The 22,044-nt window shown below is 34.5% G+C and overlaps 1 protein-coding gene and 1 pseudogene across 1 annotated transcript; both read right to left on the reverse strand.

Annotated features, from left to right (window-relative positions):
* Positions 1–335: 335 nt before the first annotated feature.
* LOC119543023 (olfactory receptor 12-like) lies at positions 336–1,283 on the reverse strand. The gene has a single exon (XM_037847597.1). The coding sequence runs from the start codon at positions 1,281–1,283 to the stop codon at positions 336–338; it is 948 nt and encodes a 315-aa protein (XP_037703525.1).
* Positions 1,284–20,503: 19,220 nt separating this feature from the next.
* On the reverse strand, positions 20,504–21,406 carry LOC119542761 (annotated as a pseudogene).
* Positions 21,407–22,044: the final 638 nt, after the last annotated feature.

Here is a 22,044-nt window from a genome sequence, read left to right on the forward strand (position 1 = left end):
ATGTTAATAAATTTAAGGTGCATGTTTTAATTTAGTGGTACTGTATTTATGAGTTACAATTTTGAATACCCTTAAGCAAAACATAGCGAAAACAACAAACCTAGACATTACCTAGAAATAACACCATAAAATAATTAAGTAGAAATATGAAAAGCTATTCTGAGTTTATACTATTCCATTTTTAAAAGAATCCATTAATGATAAAAAAAAATGTTAATTAAACGTTAATCTCCAAAACTTTTAGGTGCCTTTGGTTGAAACTACACCAAACAAATTATGGGAAATTTTGCTTTTAGTCAATTATTTTATTCCACAGTTTTATAGATTGCTGGAGGTTATTGAAAAGATATTCCTCTCAACATTATTCTTTTCAGAGCATTTTTTACTTCCCTATTCCTTAGACTATAAATCAGAGGATTTAACATAGGGATGATAAGAGTGTAGAACACAGCTATAATCTTGTTTTTCTCTGGTGAGGAGATGGCCCCAGGTTGGGCATACATGAAGAACACAGTCCCATAGAATAAACTCACCACAGTTATGTGAGAGCTACAGGTAGAGAAGGTCTTACTCCTGCTCTGGATTGAGGGGATCTTCATGACAGTGGAGAGGATATAAGCATATGAAACCAGAATGATGGTTGTGGTGGTGATGATGATGAGAGCAGAGAGAACAAACAGCACAATCTCATTCACAAAGGTGTCAATGCATGAGATTTTGATCAGGGCTGGGACATCACAGAAAAAGTGGTCCAGTCTGTTTTCTCCACAGAAATGCAAACTGAAGGTGAAACCTGTTTGGATCATGGAGTTGATGCATCCACAGATATAGGAACCAGTCACCAAATGAACACAAGACTGCTGAGACATACGTGCAGTATAGAGGAAAGGCAAGCAAATGGCTGAGAAGCGATCATATGCCATCACTGCTAGAAGAAAGCCTTCAGTTCCGACAAAGAGAGCAAAGAAAAAGAACTGTGTTGCACAGCCATTGTAAGAAATTTTCTTCTCCTTGGACAAGAAATTAGCCAGAGTTTTGGGGGCAATGACTGTGGAGTAACAAAGGTCTAAATAGGACAAATTTCTGAGAAAGAAATACATAGGTGTGTGAAGTCTGAAATCTATTTTAATGACAACTATCATGCTGATATTTCCCACTACAATGACCATGTAGATAAAGAAGAATAGTATGAATAATCGAATCTGTATTTCTGGAGAGCTTCTGAATCCCAGCAGAATAAACTCTGTCAACTCTGAGTAATTCCTGTGCAGCTCACTCTTCATAGCCGAGACCTAGTAGACAAACTGATCACAAAGCCTGTGAAAAGCCTTGGGTTACCTTTTGGCCCTGAAGTTCCCAAAGAGAAAAAAAAAACAAAAAACTGCTAATATAAATTGGTTGTTCTTAGCAATGAGCCTGACAGAATATCTTTATATTTGGGGCTACTCAATATACTCAGTGTGATGGTTTAGATATTTTTAAATGTATTTAGTTTCAGTATGATATGGGAAATGTGGATAGCAAAGGCTGTCTGAGGTAGTGATAAGTTATAAGTCATTTTATGCCTCTGTTAACAGCTTTGGAATCAGATGGACTGAAGTCCAAAGTTTACCTCTTTCAGTCTAAAAGAGCCTATGATAACTGTATATTCTTTCACTATCCCAAAGTCCTCTTCTGTCAAATGGAAGTTACTAACAACGCCTACTTTATAGAATTATTGGGAATATTACATGAAATGGAGTGTGAAAATCAATATTCACATGGACTAAACATCTTAAAACTTAGTAAATATTAGTAAATAATAAAGCAAACAAATTGTTAAAAATTCTTTTTGTTTTAGAAAAGGAGAGTTGGGTAAAAAGAGATCAATTCCTTTTCCCACTGCAAGATACAATTCATTTGATTGTCTCAAACATATTCTTTTATATAAAAGACATAAGGAAATATGGGATTGCTCTTTCTTAAGTTAAAATGAAGTTAGACTTCAGAAAAGATAAATCAAATGCTTGCCTTCTAATTATATACTGTTCAATGTCTACCTCCTGCTTCATCCACTGCTAATCTCTGACTGCTAGTGTTTCTGATTTGGCAGTCAAACCCTAGCAGGTCTTTTGTTTTACTATGAAGAGGCTAATATTTTACATATATCATTTACTTTTGTTAATATAAGGGCACTATTATTGAAGTACAAGATCAACTTCTCCAACCAGAAGCATTTTTTTTGTGTATGTTGCTAATCAAACAGAAGACATTAATGCAAAATAAATAGGGCAAAAACATATCTGTATTGCATAGTTCTGCATTTTTACTTTCATTTTTACAACTACAAATGCTTAATTTCAAATATATAAAGAGGTGCACATAAAATATTAATAACGGTGCAGCAATCTGAAAAAATAAATCCAACTGGGAAATAAGAAATTTTTTATGTTGCAATTCCGTGGTTCCATTACTATAATTTCAAAAATAAATAAAAATTCCTTCTCCGCTATGTACTTAATGTCACATTTGAAGTTGTATATTTTTATTTGAAAATTTCATAAAATTAAAACTGAAATAGTCACAAGAAATGAAACTGATTTAGCCTCCATTACTATTTCTTTTATGAGGTCAAAATGTCTTATTGTTTAAAAGCATGGTCTTTGAATTCACATAAACCTGGATTTTGATCCAAGCTCTACAATTCACTGGCTTAGTAATCTTGTTTTAATAGTACAAATTCCTATGATCTCTGTTTTCTCATTAACCAAACATGGTTTAGGGCATCCACCCCATAGGATTGTTGTTATAAAGACTAAATTAAATTATGTTTGCAAAACAAATGAAGTATATAGCACCAGAAATAGAGTGCTCAATAAATAATGGCTATATGAGAGAATTAACAGAAAAAAAGAGAAATTTTGCTAACCTAAGAAAACAATTTTCAGAAAAATTTACAATTTTTACAAAACCTTACTTGAGGTCCAGTAGATTCCAAAGGAAGACTCACTGAAGAATTAAGGAAGCAGAGTTTTCTTTCAAAGGAAACTTTGAGGAAAGTATAGAATTTACTAAAATACTTCTCAGTGTTTGTTGTATTTATTCAAGTATTCAAGTACACTCAACAAGTAGACCGATTTATTTCTAAGTCTCATGTACCTCATTCTTAATAATCCTACACTAGGTCCTCAGTGTGAACCTTGAGAAATAGTCTTCATCTTTATATTATTCAAAGGCAGAACTGAGAATTCCTCCTGCACATTATTTCCATTAATTGTAAGTCCTTTGATCTAGCCATAAAGTTAGTCTTAAAAGCAGAAAAATAAAATAGAAAATATATATATATATATACAGGTATATATATATATATATGCGTTCTTTTTGAAAAATGAAGAGGACCCTGGAGATTAATTAGGTCAGTGCTTGCCAAATTTCCTCATACCTAGAACTGGGAAGGTTTCATTTTGCTTTGCTTTTAATACTGATTCCTGGGTCACTGATTCTTCCTTCTTAATTAATATGAAAAATGTCAATGAGTAAGAAGAGTGTGGGGAAGGATTCATTTGTTTTCAAGATTCCAAACTGACTCTAATGAAGTCAGACCTAAGTAAAAGTTTGAAGGCCTGTGAATTAGGTCTTCTTATTGCTTCCAAGCAGAATAGCAATTTTCCTATTCAAAATCAAAGTCATTATTAATTGTAAAGTTCTTCTGGAAAGGTATGCCTCACACTTTATTGTTTTGTTTTGCAAATATCATTTTGAGAAATTTATGCCTTTATTCAACATAGATTCTTTTTTCTGCACAAATATGTAATACATCTAACCCGTTTCTTGTTCCTCTGATTGAAGTACTGTCAGATACTGAGACTGGTTGATTACACTTATTTAATAGTGATCCCTAAATGCTGCTGGTATAAATCAGCCTCACTCCCACTACTTGGGCATTCCCATAGTTTCTTTACATTTCCACTTAATCTGTCTTGTTTTCCTTGGATTCTGAAAGAGATATTAATAATGACATCAGAACAGATAGTATATCTTTAAATGAGTTTCTGAAATTTTATGAAACGCCAATAATTATAAATAAAATTTTGTACAAAAATAGGATGAATAAGTTTCATGATTTATATTGAGTTCTAAAAATAGACCCTGACCTAACCTAAAATGATTTAAGAATAAAAATGACAAGTGATACAACTATTAAGTCAAGGATAATGGGATGAAGGAAATTAAAATATGTGATTTTCTTTAACCTTTCAAATTGGCAAAGTGCTTTTAAAAATGCATCACTCAGCCAACTAATTTCCTAAGAATTGCTACATAGTGGGTAATCTATTTTATTATGCATAGTTATTATTTTTTAAATTTGTTGGCATATTGAAAACACATATTTTACAAACTATCTTATAGTAGCTATTGAATAGTATACAATTCCATAATGCTTCTACTATACTGATTTACAGTTGCTTGAATATTCTTGAATCATGTATCAACACTGTATCAAAGTGTTCTCATTTTGAATTTTTACTTAAATCTATTAATATTCAACTGTCTTTATATTCAACTCTACCAGCACTTAGAATCTCCCCAACATAAGGCATCAAACATATACCTTGTGCTTATGTTTTTCACCATCTCTATTATTTTTTTTTCATTTTCCAATTACATATGGTCCCACCTATAAAATGGAGATAACAATACTACCTATCTCATAGAATTTCAGTGTGGATTAACTAAGATAACACATATATATAAACATAGCACCATATATGTCAGCTATTATTATTATTATATCTCACATGTACTATAAAAACCTAAGTTACAATCCAAATCGCAACAGTAGTAGTGATTTTAGCACTAAAAACACTCAGAAAGAATCAGAAGAAAAACTTAAAGATCCTGCACATGAAATATGAAAGAAAGCTGTAATCCTTTGGAACAAAAATGTTTTTAAAAAACAGACCAGAACAGAACCCAATCATGTATAAAGTCAAGAGTCATATAACATGACTTTATGGAAGATGTAAGTTTTATATTCTATTTCTTCCCTGTAGTAATGAAGGCAGCCAAAAGTTGCCTCAGTTGCTTTGAAAAAAGTAAATTGTTATTGGATCATGAAGGAAACTCCCTTCCCAAAAATGAGCGAGTGGCCATGCGGAGTTGATTGGTTACAATTAATGTAGCTTTACTGTCCAATAAAGAAGATTAATACCTATTGTGATTAAAAAAGAAAACTCTGAGATCCTTGGTCTCAAACAAGGAGATAATCATACTTTTGATGTTTTCAAGAATAAAAAAAGATCTATATCTTGCTCTTGGTGCTGTAGATTCCTGGAAAGGAATCATGGAAATAGTTCCTGGTCTATGAATGGTGGACACCCAAATCGTGTAGGTCATAAATCAAATAAGATTCTTCAGTATGGAACAGAAAATGCTGAGAATAAGAGGAGCTATTCTGAGAATCAAAGTGCCATCCTTGACAGAATTATCCTTTCAAACAATGAAACTATACTAAAAAAACAAAAAGCTATAGAAGTTTATAAATTTCTTCCTTGAACATTTTAAAGCCATTGCAAACACTTACATCAAGTGTAGACCAGTTTTATCAATATGAAATTTAGATTTAATTGCCATCAGAAGCAATGAGTTTATGATAATGTTCATATCTGTGGCAGCCCCGGGTTAAATTGATAATTTCATAAAAAACTAGAAGTTCTCCAAAGGAAAATACTAGCCTTCCTGCTACTCAGGCAGGTTGGGGAAGAAAAGTTTAGTTTGACTTGAAAAATAAAAACAGTACAACCAGATTTCAAATTCTGGCCAAGATTAAGTAACAGGAATCAGATTAACCTCCTGCCTAGATTACAACAAAATACAAAGTTACTCTTTCCTCTCCCACCCCTCCCCTTCCTCCCTACCCTCTGTCTCTGATATGTGTGTGTACACACACACACCACACACACACACACTCCACATATACACACTTTCAAGATATGGGACATTAGGTGATGAAGGACAGTGATTCCTGAGACATGGGGAAAAAATGTGGTGAACCCAATGATTGCCCTGGTTTACTTCATTCAGATCATTTCAAGGAATTGAAATTGTAGTTAACTTTCCCGTAAAGAAAACTCTAGGCCCAGCTGGGTTCACTAGTGAAATCTACCAAACATTTGGGTAAGAAGTTTTAACAAATCTACACAAACTCTGCCAAAAATTTTTAAAAGAGGGAATACTTCCTTACTTATTCTATGCAGCCAGTGTAATATTGATACTAAACCAGCAAAAACAATACAAGAAAAGAAGACTACGGGCCAATACCTGTCATGAACATAGATGCAAAATTTCTAAAAAAAATTTTAGTGAATTCAATCCAACAAACTATCAAAAAGATAATGCTCTTTGACCAAATGTGGTTTATTCTAGGAACATAAAGCTGATTTAACATTAAAAGATAAAACAATGCAACTTACCACATTAACAAGCTAAAAAAGAAAAAAAAAATCATATAATCATCTCAATAGATGCAGAAAAAAGCATTTCACAAATCAAATATTCCTTCCTGATAACAAGTCTCAGCAATTTTCCTCAACCTGATAAAGGGTGTCTGTGCCAGTTCGATGTATTATGTCCCCCAAAATGCCATGATCTTTGATGTAATCCTGTGTGGATTAGATGTATCAGTATTGATTAGATTGTAATTCTTTGAGTGTTTCCATGGAGATGTGACCCAGCCAGCTAGAGGTGGTAACTCTGTATGGATAGTTTCCATGGAGGTGTGGCCCTGCCCATTCAGGGTGGGTCTTGATTGATTTACTGGAGTACTTTAAAAAGAGGTACACAGGCCCAGAGCTTGCTACAGCCAAGAGGGACACTTTGAAGAATGCACAGGAACTGAGAGAGGAACTGCAGTTTACAGAGACATTTTGGAGATAGCCTTTGAAAGCAGACTTTTGCTCCAGAGAAGCTAAGAGAGGACAAATGCCCCCAAGAACAACGGAGAGTGACATTTTGGGGAGAAGCTGAAGCCTAGAGAGGAACATCCTGGGAGAAAGCCATTTTGAAACCAGAACATTGGGGCAGATGTCAGCCACGTGCCTTCCCAGCTAACAGAAGCTTTCCAGACACCATTGGCCATCCTCCAGTGAAGATACCCAATTGTTGATGCATTCTTGGACACTTTATGGCCTTAAGACTGTAACTGTGTAACCAAATAACCCCCCTTTTATAAAAGCCAATCCATTTCTGGTGTTTTGCATTCTGACAGCATTAGCAAACTAGAACAGCATCTATGGAAAATCTATAGCTAATATCACTCTTAATGGTGAAAGACTGAATCATTTCCTCATAATATAAGGTACAAAGCAAGGATGTCTATTCTCACCACTTCTATTTGAAATTGCATAGAAAGCGGTGATAGACAATATGTAAACAAATGCCTGGTTATAGTCCAATGAAACTTTATTTGCAATAACAGACAACCGACTATATTTGATTCATGGGCTGTAATCCTCTTGGTGGGGAGGTGGGGGACAAAAGATAGCCCATTAAAAATTAGGCAAAAGCCTTCAACAGGCACATCATAAAAGAAAATATCCAGATAGTGTTTATATGAAAAAGCTGTTTACATTTATTAATCAAAAGAGAAATGCTAATTAAAACGACCATGTAATAATTTTACATACCTAAAAGAATGGATATTAAAACAAAGTTCTCATATTCTGCTGGTGGACATGCAAAATAGTAGAAATGTTTTTAAAAACATTTTGGAGAAGAATATTAAATCTGAACGTACACATGCTGGATGGCCTAGCAATTCCTCTCTTAGGTAGACTATTTATTCTGAGAAACACATACTGCAGTATACTGTATTCCATTTGAGCTTGTATCACAACAGGCAGCATTGCTGAATTATGCATGCTTTCGATAGAGAGTCACTACAATATCATCTTTTAATTATTGGATGCTATTAATTTTATGTTATTTAATTTTACTGTTACTTATCTAATACCAATTGAGTAGTTTTTTTTTCAAAATGACCAGACATCTTTGGATAAAAAAAAAATAGTATATACCTAAACATTAAATATCTGCAGAAAAGCAAATACTGATATTGATAATGAAAAACAGCAATAAAGGGAAGGAGCTAAGATGGTGGCATAGAGAGGAGTGGAAGACTGTTAGTCCCCCCCAGAACAATTCATAAATGACCAAAAAACTAGTATATAACCTGGAATAACTGCAGAGAGACAACCGCGACTGTCCAGTCATCGTCCAACAACCCGAATTGGGAGGAATGCCTGAGATAGCCCCATAAAATCTGTAAGTAAAACTGTGGACCCGTGCTGAGAGCTGAGAGCCGAGAGCCCCTCCTTCACGGAAGCCTCACGGGGCTAGAGAGCAGCACTCTCTCAGCCCAGCTCCAACTGGGGTTTTAATGTTAACTGCTCAATACAGACAGTGAATCCTCAACAAGCAGACAGAGGCTTTTGGTAACAACTGACTTTGGGAGAGTTGGGGGACATATCTGTCTCAGGATGGGGAGCCCAGAGGCTGACGGGTGAACCTGGGAGCCTTTCTGTCCCTTTCTTTCTCTGTGGAGAAAACCACAGCCACTTCCAGCCTGCAGCACTTTGCAGTAATGACAGCCTCAGCCATTTTAAAATCAAAACACTTGGATCAGCAGAGTCAGAGAAACAAAGAACTTATTGATATGGAGTGACCTCTCTGGAGGGGGCATAGCTTCCCAAGAGGAAAGGGAGGGGCCCAGCTCTACTGCCCGCCTTTTCAGAACCAGACCCCAAAGCCTGGGGGAGGAGAGCCACAGGCCACACCCTCTTACACAGGTGGTGACAAGCTGCACCTGCCAAGCAGAAAAGCACAGGTGTATTATTCCTCTAAGAAAAACCATCAGGGAAACCAGATAATGAATATTTCCTCCTTATGTGACCTGAACCTGTTCTCATCTGGGAAAACCTGATTGGGGTGCCCTAGGAGGTCAGATGACTAGACAACAGAAAACTACAACCTACACTAAGAAAAATGAAGCTATGACCCAGTCAAAGGAACAAAGGCACACTTCAACTGAGATACAGGAATTTAAACAACTAATGCTAAATCAATTCAAAAAGTTTAGAGAATATTTCACAAAAGTGATAGAGGCTGTAAAGAAAACACTAGGCATATATAAGGCAGAAATTGAAAGTTCAAAAAAACAACGAGTAGAATATATGGAAATGAAAGGCACAACACAAGAGATGAAAGACACAATGGAAACATACAACAGCAGATCTCAAGAGGCAGAAGAAAACACTCAAGAACTGGAGAACAAAACCTGAACACCTACACGCAAAGGAGCAGATGGAGAAAAGAATGAAAAAATATGAGCAACGTCTCCGGGAACTTAAAGATGAAACAAAGTACCGGAATCTATGCATCATCGGTGTCCCAGAAGGAGAAGAGAAGGGAAAAGGGGCAGAGGCAATAATAGAGGAAATAATCAATGAAAATTTCCCATGCCTTCTGAAAGACATAAAATTACAGATCCAAGAAGCACAGCATACTCCAAACAGAATAGATCTGAATAGGCCTATGCCAAGACACTTAATAATCAGATTATCAAATGTCAAAGACAAAGAGAGAATCCTGAAAGCAGCAAGAGAAAAGCAATCCATCACACACAAAGGAATGTATGCGGTGTGAACAAAACCATCTTAAAAAAAAAATGGGTTGATGTCAAAACCTCAAGGGCAATATACTGAGTGAAATAAGCCAGACACATAAGGACAAATATTGCAGGGTCTCACTGATAAGAACTAATTATAATATGTAAACTCATAGACATGAAACATAAGGTACCAAGATATAGGATGAGGCTAAAGAATGGGGAGCAGTTGCTTAGTATGAGCAGAATGTTCAACTAGGATGAACTTAAATGTTTGGAAATGAACAGAGGTGTCGGTAGCAAGATGTAAGAATAACTAACAGTGCCAAATGACACGTGAATGAGGTGGAAACAGGAAGCTCAGAGTCATATATATGTCCATGATTAACTGTACAAATATTAGATAACTCTTCCATGATCCAGAACAAATGTATGACAATACAACTAGAAGTTAATAATAGAGGGGCATATAGGGAAGAAATATATACCTATTGCAAATTATATACTACAGTTTGTAGTATTTCAATATTCTTTCATAAACAGTAACAAATGTACTGTACCAACACTACGAGTTAACAATTGAGGGGGGTTGGTTAGGGATACGGGAGGATTCAAGTTTCCTTTTCTTTTTCTTTCTTTTTTTTTCTTTTTTTTTTTTTTTTTTTGTTTTCCATCTTTCACTTTATTTCTTGTCTGGAGTAATGAAAAGTTTCTAAAAATTGAACAAAAATTAAGTGTGGTGATGGATGCACAACTGTATGAGGCTACCAGGGGCAACTGATTGTACACTTTGGATATTTGAATAATTGTATGGTATCTGAACCATCCCAATAAAAATTTAAAAAACATAAATAAACAAAAAAAATTTAAAAAAAAAAGCAATGAAGCTGTTTGGATTGACTTTTGATACTAGGCAACAGTTGTTAAAAATCATATTTATAGAATTAAAAAAACTTTCTTTCAATAAAATATATGATATTTGTATCACAAGTGACATTAAAGTTAGATACAAATGATTTTCAGTGTTTGTGTTCCCAAAAGTTGCAAGACTTGGCGAGCACGGTCAGCAGCCAAGGATGTGCTGTGAGTCTCACTGTAGGCTGGTGCAGCAGGCGTTGTGGGGGGCTGGGGTTTCAGCCAGTGTGAGCAGCATGCAGTGGTCTGGCAGGGTCAGGACTAGGGGCAGTCCACAGGTAGGGAGATTGGTTACAGACGGGAGGAATGAACAAGTAATTAAATATATTGAGGGTAACATGAGCCATGTTTTTGCACTATAAATGAAGGCAGGTACAAATACAGAAAGGGGGGTGGGCGGTTAGGAAATCACAGACACTGGTTAAGGGGCCATCTCCCAGACCTCACCTATCCCCACCTCTTTCCCTGGGGAAATCACAAACACATGCTAAGCGGCCATCCTCCTGCCTTCTGCTCCCCCACCTCCTGTTCTACTGTGTATCATTCCACAACCTGGGGGAGATATTATGTCTAATGAAAAGGCCCAGCCAGACTTTAAACCTAGAAACTGGGAACAAGCAACCCCAGATGCTTATCAGAACAGGAAATATTAGTGGCAGGTTCCCTTCCACCCCCCCCAGGTGGATAAAAGCCACACTCAAACACTATAGATTAGTCTCTGTTCTCTGATTCAAAGTGGGACATACGGAGCTGCCGTCTATCAAACCCCAACCTGGAACAGGTTTTGGCTCCTCCAGGAAACCAGTTGTGATAGGACTCTTTCTGCTCTTTTTTACCCTTTGTACTATGTAAGTGACAAGGAGATTTGTCCTTTCTGGAAACTATTCTTTGCAATAAAGCAATCATTTGCTGAAAGTTTCTTTTGTGCCCTGAACCTATGTTCCCAAGACACACTGTTGTAACAACACATTCCAAAGTGGGAGGGGGGTGGTAAAATAAACCCTGTTCTGTTGGATTGGAAATTGGAAGATGAATGCATGATTTTAATTATAAGAAGATTAGATAGATCAATAGATGGTTAGATAGAAATAGAAACAGATACACATGAATATACATACATGTATTTCCTAGTTCTGACAGCTGAACAGGCCCATAAGGCACAGCAGCCTAGGAGCAATAAGCACAACTGGTGCTCAGATTTTGGTTCCAAATACCATTCTCCAATCGAAAGGAAATATAGCACCTGGAAGAAATGATTCTGGGCTTCAACAGAAAAAAAAAAAAAAATACAATGTAATGATGGACCATCTTGATTCAGTAAGTAAAGAAGTGTTTAAACAGGAAATGTCAGATGGTCACGGGAATCAGCGTAAAGGGAATCTCACTTGTGAAATCTGGCACATCGTAGTTCACCACATTAATAGAACAAAGGAGAAAACTCAATATGAACATTAAGGTTAATAATAGTTCTGGATTGTAACGCTTTGGATGAAATAGAAATCTAATGAAGCCAAACTGATATAAACGAAAGAATAAATAAGTTAAAGAATGAACAAATTAATGAAAGGAGGGAACTCCACCTAAAAGTAAAAAGTCAAATAAGAGACATAGAAGAAATGATGGAATTAGAAAATCAGTCTTTGGCAACCATCATAGTAATAATTGAATCATTTGACACTTATCAATGGTTGCTAAAAGTGTGGGTAAAATTGTGATAAGAAAGAGAATATTACCTAGTTTAATAATATTTCCCAGGAAAATACTTGGAAATTACTCTTCATTAAGGGCATACAATATATTTATTAATTAACTACAAGGGGTAAAGCTTAGCAGATGTCATCTTAACAAGGTGAAAAAAAAAAACATCACCAATAATAGGACAAATCATCTGGTATATCTCTTGGCATTATGTACTAATGAAAAAGCACCAGCAGTTTTATGGTATTCCTGTCCCAAACCCAAAACCTGAATCTTATTCAAGAGGAAATATCAGACAATTCAAATTGACGGACATATCAAATTGCCAAAGACATGAAAGATAAGGAATGACTAAGAAACAGCTCCAAATTGACAGAGATTGAGGAAACCTGATAATTAAATGCAACGTGTGATATTGGATTGAATTCTGGACTAGAAAGGAAAAGGTGGAAGGGAAGAAAGCAATTTATTTCTATGAAGAAAATTATCAGGTTAATTTGCAAAATTTCAATGTGGTCTATGAATTGGATAGTAATGTATCAATGCTAATTTCCTGATTTCAGAGGGTGCACTTAGGTTATGTAGGATAATGTCTTTATTTTTAGGAAATATACACTGAAGAATTAGAATCATATATGCAATAAATTTCAGTATTACATTTGCAACATACTATCAAAATTTTTAATTACACACATGAACATATATTACATGTAAATATATTTTCATGAAGGAAAAACTAAAAAAAGTCTCCAAAAATATTTTTATCAGGGTGTTTCCAGTCAGCAAACAAAAATGTAATTATGCCTACCATTTTAATTATATTTATATTCAGACATGAAATACTAAAATAGAAGTAATAATATAATGAAAATAATAACATAGCGAAATACTAGTGCAATCTACATATATGTTACCAACTGGTGAAAATGTATATGTTCTAAAAAGAAAATATTTCAAAAATACATATAAATCATGGAAGTATAATTCTACTTATTATCAGAGAATCTTCATTTCTTTACCTAAAACAAAAACCAAATTAAATGTAGATTTAGACAAAAGTGAAGCATATATAGTGAACTTTTAAGTTATTTCAACCTATTGAATAGAGAAACCTGGCCAAAAAATACTTGCATACTTCTATTAATTGAAGGAAAACAAAATTAATAAATGTAAACCACCTCCTTAAATATGGAATTCCAAAAATGACTTTGTAACTTATTCAAGGGTAAACTTACTAAATACATAAACATACCAGACAACAACACAGGATTTGGAAAAAATTTAAATATAACTGATATTAGTTGAGCAGAAGCCAGGGGAAGATTCAAATTATGAACAATTTCTTTGAAAAATTCACGTTTTCAAAAAAATGATCCAACAACCTTCAATTTAGAACTGTTTGGTCTAATCTATTTACTTGGTAATTGCTCTTAATTAAGTGCATAGTACATATTTATTAATTAACTACAAGGGGTAAATCATAGCAGATGTCATCTTAACAAAGTGAAAATCGAGCTCCTTCTGTCAAACTGTGGCTCAGACAGAGCCCTCAGTGATAGTAAATCAAATGAAAGATTTTCCAGTGTTTTGTAAAGCTCAGCAAATGATTTGGAAACCTTTAAAATGATTGGATCAAATGATTGTGTTAAAAATTTTATCACTTGTTAAGCAGTATGTTAAGAGGTTAAAAGATTTTTATATTATTGATTTATATATGTTCATATATATAAATTACTAAGCAATCTGTTAACTATTTTGATTATCACCCTATCTGGTAATCAAAAAGGAAAATAAATCATTAGGTAAGACACTTCCCATAATAAAAGCTCCATGTCCAGTTGCTATCACTTTCCAGCGCTTTCAGCTCTTCCAAAATTTCAAGGAGTGAATAATATCAACACTGTAAGTCTCGTCTTCAGAATAGAAAAGGACAGGCAATCTCCATTTTAAAATTATGTCAACACATGCTTAGTTAAAGCAAGTTTAATTATGTTAATTCCAAAATGTGCCGTGATTAGTATGAGGAAAACAAATGTTCTATCTTGGTGATGAACATAAGCATAGCAATTCTAAATGAAATTCAGTAAAACCCCACGAAAATGCATTTCAGAATAAGGAAAACCCAGGTATTAAAGCATCATTGGAAAATATTTTCCATCTTCTATTCATTCCTACTCTGAAACAGGGTGGGAGGTGAGCTCTTTCACAGGTATTTTCTGGCAAAGGAAAATAGGAAAACGAGGAGAGGGAGAGAGGGAGGTGAGGGAAACAGGCTTTGCACATTTCCAGTTATTTCCAACCAAATCTCCACAGCACAGGACAATATAAAGGAAACCTACTAACTAGGAAATATTGATTCCTTAACTACGAATTTCCTTCCATTGGGCCACAGATCTCTTAGGTTACGATCAAATGTAAAACAGCCTCTAGATGGCAGCAAACTGCAGCTGAGTCCACGGTTCACTTCTGAAGCCAGAACCTCCAGAAAATGGGGCCAGTTCTGCACGTTTGCCTGCATCATACCATTTATTTCACAATAATGGGATCCTTACTTTTAAAAAAAGAATAGTTTGAAATCCTATTTGTCGTGTTAAAGCAGGATTTTAGAGCAATTCAGTAGTGTATAGAAAACACAGTACATTAGGACAAAGTCAGTTATATCACAGAATGTAAAGCTGATTTGTTATCAGAAATTAAGTTAATGTAATTCATCACATTAACAAAGCCAAGGAGAAAACTCATTGTGTCATGCCAATAGATGCAGAAAAAAGCACTTGATAAATTCACGGAAATGAACAGTAGATCCATAATAAGACATTATGACCCATGATTATACAATATTTTTAAAAGTTTGATTGCTACCAGGTGTTGGCAAGGATGTGGACTAAAGTGGCATCTCATGCTGATTTGAAAGTGTAATTTTTATGACCTCTTTGAAAATGATTTTTTTGTTATCTCCTAAAGTTGAGAAACACCCTCTAATCCAGCAAATGTAATCATATGTGTAAACAGTTTCATCAAATGTTTACCATTTTTTAACAAAAAGTTTATTTTTTGCAACTCACACTTTCCTTTTAGGGTAATTCTCCTTCCTGGTGTACATGTGCTTGAAGCTCCATTCGTGAAGGATGCTTGGTCATAAAGTGCTCCCAGACGTATTTATTTGAAATTATCTTTATTTTTCTCTATATACTGAAAGCTTTATTCTCTAACGACATTAGCGCTATCATCCCACTGTTTTCTGACTCTGAGACCTCAGCTCTCAGTATAAGTTTCTTTCACTAGGGGATCCTCATTTTGTCTTTCTTTCTGGTTCTTTCTCTTGGTCTTTGGTTTTCAGCATTTTCCCTATGGTAAGTTCTTGTACATATTTCCTTATTATTTCTTCTCTTTGGGTCAAAGAGTTCTGTGTTCCATACCTGGCGTTGGTCATTAATGGCAAAGTAAAATTGAACACATTGCTTAATTCTTCTAAGATACAATTTCCATGCTGGTAAGATGTCTTAAATTAAATATGGAAAACTTATAATTTTGACTTCATCATAAATATGATTTGAGGAATAAAGAAACACATGTGTAGTTAATACAGTATCTGACATATAGAAATTGTTTTTATTAATATCAACTCATTGTGAAAGTGCTGATGGAAACTACACAGAAATGTACTCTTTATTAGGCAAGCTCCAGAGTTGATATTTAATTGGAAAAGTCTAAGAATCGAGCACGAGTTAAGTTAACACACATAGAATAAATACATAATAATTTTTAAAGTTCTCTGAGAGGGTGGGCAGAGTAAGATGGCAGCATAGGGAGGTGTGGAATTTAATTAGTCCTCTAGAGCAGCCAGTAAATAGCCAGGAACTGCCTGGAGTAACTTTGGGGGATGTCTGTAATCAGACACATCAAACACCAATCTGGAATGGGGGGGAAGGGCCGAATTTGCAGCACAGAACTTAATGAAGATGTTCAAAAATTGACTGCAGTGATGAATGCACAAGTATATGATGATACCGTGAACCATTAATTGTACAGTTTGGATGATTATCTGGTTTGTGAATATATCTCAATAAAATTGCATTAAAAGAAAACATCAGAATTAGGGCCTCTAGAGTTATTTGCCTGTTCACTTTATGTTTACATCTCCCACATTTGTACCAGTATACATCAGGTTTGCACAACCATTGAATTTTTGTTGGATTTTTAGCGAGTCATATGTTGATTATTAAATATCTATCTGTAAATCTCATTTTGTGATACTGGAACAAACCTCCATTTTGAAATCTACATTGTACAGAAGCACATCTTTAACATCTTCAGACATAAAAGCCTCACAGTTATTTAATGTTTGCACTTTGGGGTGCTACTTAACCAGGAGGGCCTGACAGATGAATGGGAGGGGTTATTAAATATTTTTAGTAAATATTGTGTAGAACATGTAGAATATGCTTTCTAATTTAGTAAATATTTTTTAAAGGTAGTGATACTTTGTTATGGCAGCTACCTTAATTCTTAATAATAAAATTTCTGAAATTCTTATAATTTTTTTCCATATCTATTGGATATTGTTTACCAACTATTATTTTTCTTTGAAATGTGATACTTTTTTCCTTCTCTACCCAACCCCTCCTGCAAAAGAAGGAGTAGGTTTCTGTAAATGATTCAGCACACATCTAATATTTTATATGCCTTTTGAACTGTGTAACTTAATATTTGGATACTTGATAATTTGTTGTATTGATAAAATGGTGATGTGTATTAATATTAGTTCAACCATATATTTATACTTCTTGGGAATGAGTGATTACAGTTCTGTGGGAGAAATAATTTGTTAGTGTTCACCAGCTTGTAAAAACCTGGTGTGAGAGCTTAAACATCTAAGTTAATAATGAAAGTACTTATCATCCAACAACAAAAAACAGTTCTCTGAGACCTACAATTATCCATTCAAAAATGTAAACTAATTCATATTTTATCACAATAGCAGCAAATATATAAAATACATAGAAATATGTTTACTAAAAAAAGTGTGATATCAAATAGAGAAACTTTACAACATCACTAAAACATGTAAACAAGATGAAGATGATAAGGTAAGCATGATAGCTGACCCCACCATTAGTTGCATACTTCCTTGGGCTAAACACATCTCCACTGAACCTTAAAACCATTCAGGGATTTCTCAAAATCACAAGTGGTAGTACACAGACTTAAAACTAGGCTGTCTGACATCAGAGGCAATACTCTCATCCTTATTCCCTCAAATGTGCATTGTAAGTAAATCAGTTGCACACCAGAGGCAATTCTGATAAAATGCAAATAGGAATTATTTTGAAAATGCAAAGTAATTCTGAAGTTCACTGAAATAATTAATATTAGCTAAAAAATTTTAGAAAAAGATGTAGCTTTATCTGGCATCAGATTGTTTTATGCAACAAACAAAACGAATAACTTGAAATGTGTTCTAATATATATACAAATATACTATACAATTACCAAAAGAAACTTCATAAACCAACATTATTATATCATTTAGGGCCTATCAATTAATATTTGACCAGCATACCAGTAATTTCTTCATCCTGTCATATAGCCCAGTTGTCAGTCCTATAACAAATTATCTGTATGGGATATTTGCTTAAAGTAAAAATAGCAAATTGGAAACAAGTGGTGGTGGTTTGAGGCTGTATGTACCCCATAAAAACACATTCTTTAATCTATTCCTGTGGGTGTAAACCAATTTTAAGTAGGATCTTTTGATGAGACTACTTCAGGTAAAGTATGACCTACCTTATTCAGGGTGGGAATTAATCTGATTACTAGAGTCACTAATAAATAGAATGAATACACACAGAGATAAAAGCTTCTTGGAAGCAAAAAGCTGAAAGCAACGCAGAAGAGAAAGGAGAGACCAGCAGACACTGCCATGTGCATCGCCATGTGGCAGAGATGCCAAGGATCACTTCAGTCTTCAGGAAGAAACGTTGCCTTGATGATGCCTTGATTTGCACATTGTCTTGGTCTCAATACTGTAAGCTAATGAATTCCCATTGTTCAAGTTGAACCATTCCATGGTATTTGCTTTAAGCAGCCTAGGAAACTAAAACATAAGGTATCACTTTATTTTAATTAGCTGGAATTGCCTGTCAAAGTGAACAGGAGCATTTGAGGAATGCATGGGGTCTTAGGAGTCCAGTACCTCTGCTGTCTAAAATAATTCTAAAATAATTTCTTAACAGTATGAATACAGGTTAAGAAAAAACTCTGCCACAATGGGGTTGTATTCAACCTGCATGTAAGAAGAAGAAATCAAAGAACTAACTTTCTGGCCTGGCCCAGTTATAGGTAAGTGTCAGAACAGTGACAAACCACAGGTGTGCCTTTTAAAAACAATTAATTCACTCGCACTAATACATTTGAGTCAATTAGTTTCCTGGATTCCTATTTACTACTCATATAGCTTAGGAAAAAAGAAAAGAAAAGAAAAGAAGTGGGGGTGGGGTGGGGGGGCTTGCATATCCTCTTTACATTATTTTTTAATGGTGTTAGAAAAATTGGTTAATTAATGAGAAAGAACTTGAATTAGGGCTTCAGTCTACACCATGTATTAAAAAACACTTCCTATACAGTCAAATTTTAATACAATATATAAGAATTACACTTGGAAAAATATTACCTGATTTAAGTAGGTGGTATATAATAAATCAAAAGAGAAAAGACCAAGAAATAAAATGACAAACAAATGTTATACTTCTCTATACCAAAAGTAAATTAAAGTTTTAGGTGAAAATAGAAACAGAATTATATTTGCCCAAATAATGACAGAAGAAAGGTCACTTTGGTTATGGGTCCAGTACTGGCCCCATATCTCCAATTCAGAATTGATAGCTTATAAACTAAACAGGAACAATCAAAGGAGATTAAAAAAAAAACAAATAAGAAGTGAGATTTATTGAGTTTCAAGTCAAGCTCAAAGGAGTAAAATTTACTTCACAGTGAACTATACTTGGAAATGTCCCATGGATTTATCCTCACTACTTCTTTTTTACATCTCTACCTTCATCTTATACACTATTTACTAAATACATATCCCGCACACTGCTGTTTAAACAAATAACAGTGCATTGCTACCATAAAATATTACAATTTCATACATGTATTTACTGACATTAGGAAGCATTTTTCTCTAAACAAAATTAAAGAACAGAATGAAAAAAATTCCTAAAATTTAACCCTAATTTTGAAATACGTTCCTAAGTATGTGTGTGTGTATATAAATATATGTGTGTGTACATATATGTTAAATTTAATGAATAGAGAAATATTATTAGAACGTAGAATAAAATGCTAATAATAATTATTTCTGGGTTGTGAGATTACATTTTTAGAATAGCCACATGTTGTATACTGAGTACATAACTGGATAATAAAAATTCTGGAGCCATATCTGTGATCCATCTTGGCTCTATCAAGTTATTTAGTCCCTTGATGCATCATTTTCCTCATTTGAAAAATGATGATGAAAACAATGTATGGCATACAGTAATATGCTCTTTATGTATCAGTTTTTCTTGTTATAATGTTTTATATTAAGAAAAGAATGGGAAAATAAAAATTAGTAGCATGCTTTTGCCGCATGTGTTCCATGTGAAGAAATGCTTCTTGAATAATATACTGTGGGGTCCCTTTCTATAGGAGTGGTACCTCCAAGGATGATTACATCCCAGAATGTAAACCTGGGCTTTTGAAAAAGAAGAGGATTTTTACCCGAAAGTGTTGTACGTATCCATTACTATTCAGTTTTGCCACCTACACAATGGTGTTATTATCACTTCTAAACAACTATCACATTACTTGCTTTGCAGAATATAAAGGGAAAGAATAATTCATACAGATACAAATAAATTCTTTTAGTGATTATATAGTATCAGCACCTAATATTTACTTCTTAATTAAAGTAAAATGAAAACAAAAATAGTAACATCATTTATTGAAAACATCTATGATTCCATATGTTCTAAGCACATAAAATAGTGATGTGGGAACTTATATTGTTAGAAATTTTGTTTTGTAAAATTTAGAAAAAAAAATATTTGTTGACATACATATAAAAACATATACACACGAACACACACACATATATACCTTTGACGTGATTTAACAAGAACAAGGGTAACTCGGACACTTAGAAAACAAACTTTGTCCATGTATAAGTGGGTTTTACAAGTGAGAGCACCATTTATTTACTGCCTAATATTTTTTTCCAGCATCTTTCACATCTCTGTTTCTCAGGCTGTATATTAGGGAGTTTAACATTGGTATTACTAGTGTGTAGAACACAGCTACGATCTTGTTTTTCTCTGGTGAGGAGATGGCCCCAGGCTGGGCATACATGAAGAACACAGTCCCATAGAATAAACTCACCACTGCCACATGGGAGCCACAGGTGGAGAAGGTCTTACTCCTGCCCTGGGTTGAGGGGATCTTCATGACAGTGGAGAGGATACAAGCCTATGAAACTAGAATGATGGTTGTGGTGGTGATGATGATGAAAGCAGAGAAAATAAACAGCACAATTTCATTAACAAAGGTGTCAACACATGGGATTTTGATCAGGGCTGGAACATCACAGAAAAAGTGATCCAATCTGTTTTCTCCACAGAAACGCAAACTGAAGGTGAAACCTGTTTGGACTATGGAGTTAATCCCTCCACAAATGTAGCATCCTGTTACCAACCCAACACAGACCTTCTGGGACATGTGCAGAGTAAAGGAGAATCTATCGAAAGACATTACTGCCAGAAGAAAGCCTTCAGTTGTGACAAACAGGGCAAAGAAGAAAAATTGGGCAGCACAGCTGTTATAAGAAATTTTCTTTTCACTGGACAAGAAGTTGACTAAAGTTTTAGGGGCAATGACCATGGAGTAGCAAAGGTCTAAATAGGACAAGTTCCTGAAGAAGAAATACATAGGCGTGTGAAGTCTGGAGTCCAACTTAATGACAATTATCATGCTGATATTTCCCACCACAATGACCATGTAGATCAGCAAGAACACCAGAAATAAGACAATCTTTACCTTCAGAGGTGTTCCAAATCGCAGCAGAAAAAACTCGGTCACCTCTGAGTAATTCTTATGAAACTCACTCTTCATAGCCAAGATATATGTGCAAATGGAAGGATAGTAAAAATGAAAGAAACAAGCAATCAGAATACTCATTTTAGCAAAATTCACACAACCAGTGAACTAGTATATTCAGCATATTGCTGCATATTGCTCCCAATATTTTACAAAACACCAGTGAGTATAAAGATTGAATTACTGTTGAAACAGAACTCCCTAAGGAAGGGTTCAATTTGATTGCTTAGCCCCTTCATATATACTTGGTTCAAAATGATGCAGATTAGCCTTCTAAGTGTGCTTTGAGGAAAATATCTGGAAATAAGAATTTTTTGATTTCTTAACTTATCAGCATTTTTCTGCCATTGAAAGTTGCCTTCCTTGGTGGAAGATAGCTCTCACAGACTTTATGAGTGACTTCAGATTTTTATTTTGCTTAAACATCCAGTTCAATTTATAGTCTCATTGCATTAAAAATATTTGTTTTGGTTTTCTTTATCTACCATAGGAAAATAATACACTATGACTATATCTGTATTTCTCATAGTAGAAAGAAGCCTCCAGTCATCATGATAAGTCATCCTGTCAAATAAAAGCTTCATCTTTTTATACACTAACCTCATATTTCTTCCATTATTTTTGTCCCTATTGTAACAAGCAGTTTTAGTTGC

Source organism: Choloepus didactylus, chromosome 8 (assembly GCF_015220235.1).
Source record: "Choloepus didactylus isolate mChoDid1 chromosome 8, mChoDid1.pri, whole genome shotgun sequence".
In the NCBI taxonomy this organism is placed as follows: domain Eukaryota; kingdom Metazoa; phylum Chordata; class Mammalia; order Pilosa; family Megalonychidae; genus Choloepus; species Choloepus didactylus.

Excerpts from the sequence above, each read along its gene's own strand:
- LOC119543023 (XM_037847597.1), bottom strand. The coding sequence starts at position 1,283 with ATGAAGAGTGAGCTGCACAGGAATTACTCAGAGTTGACAGAGTTTATT.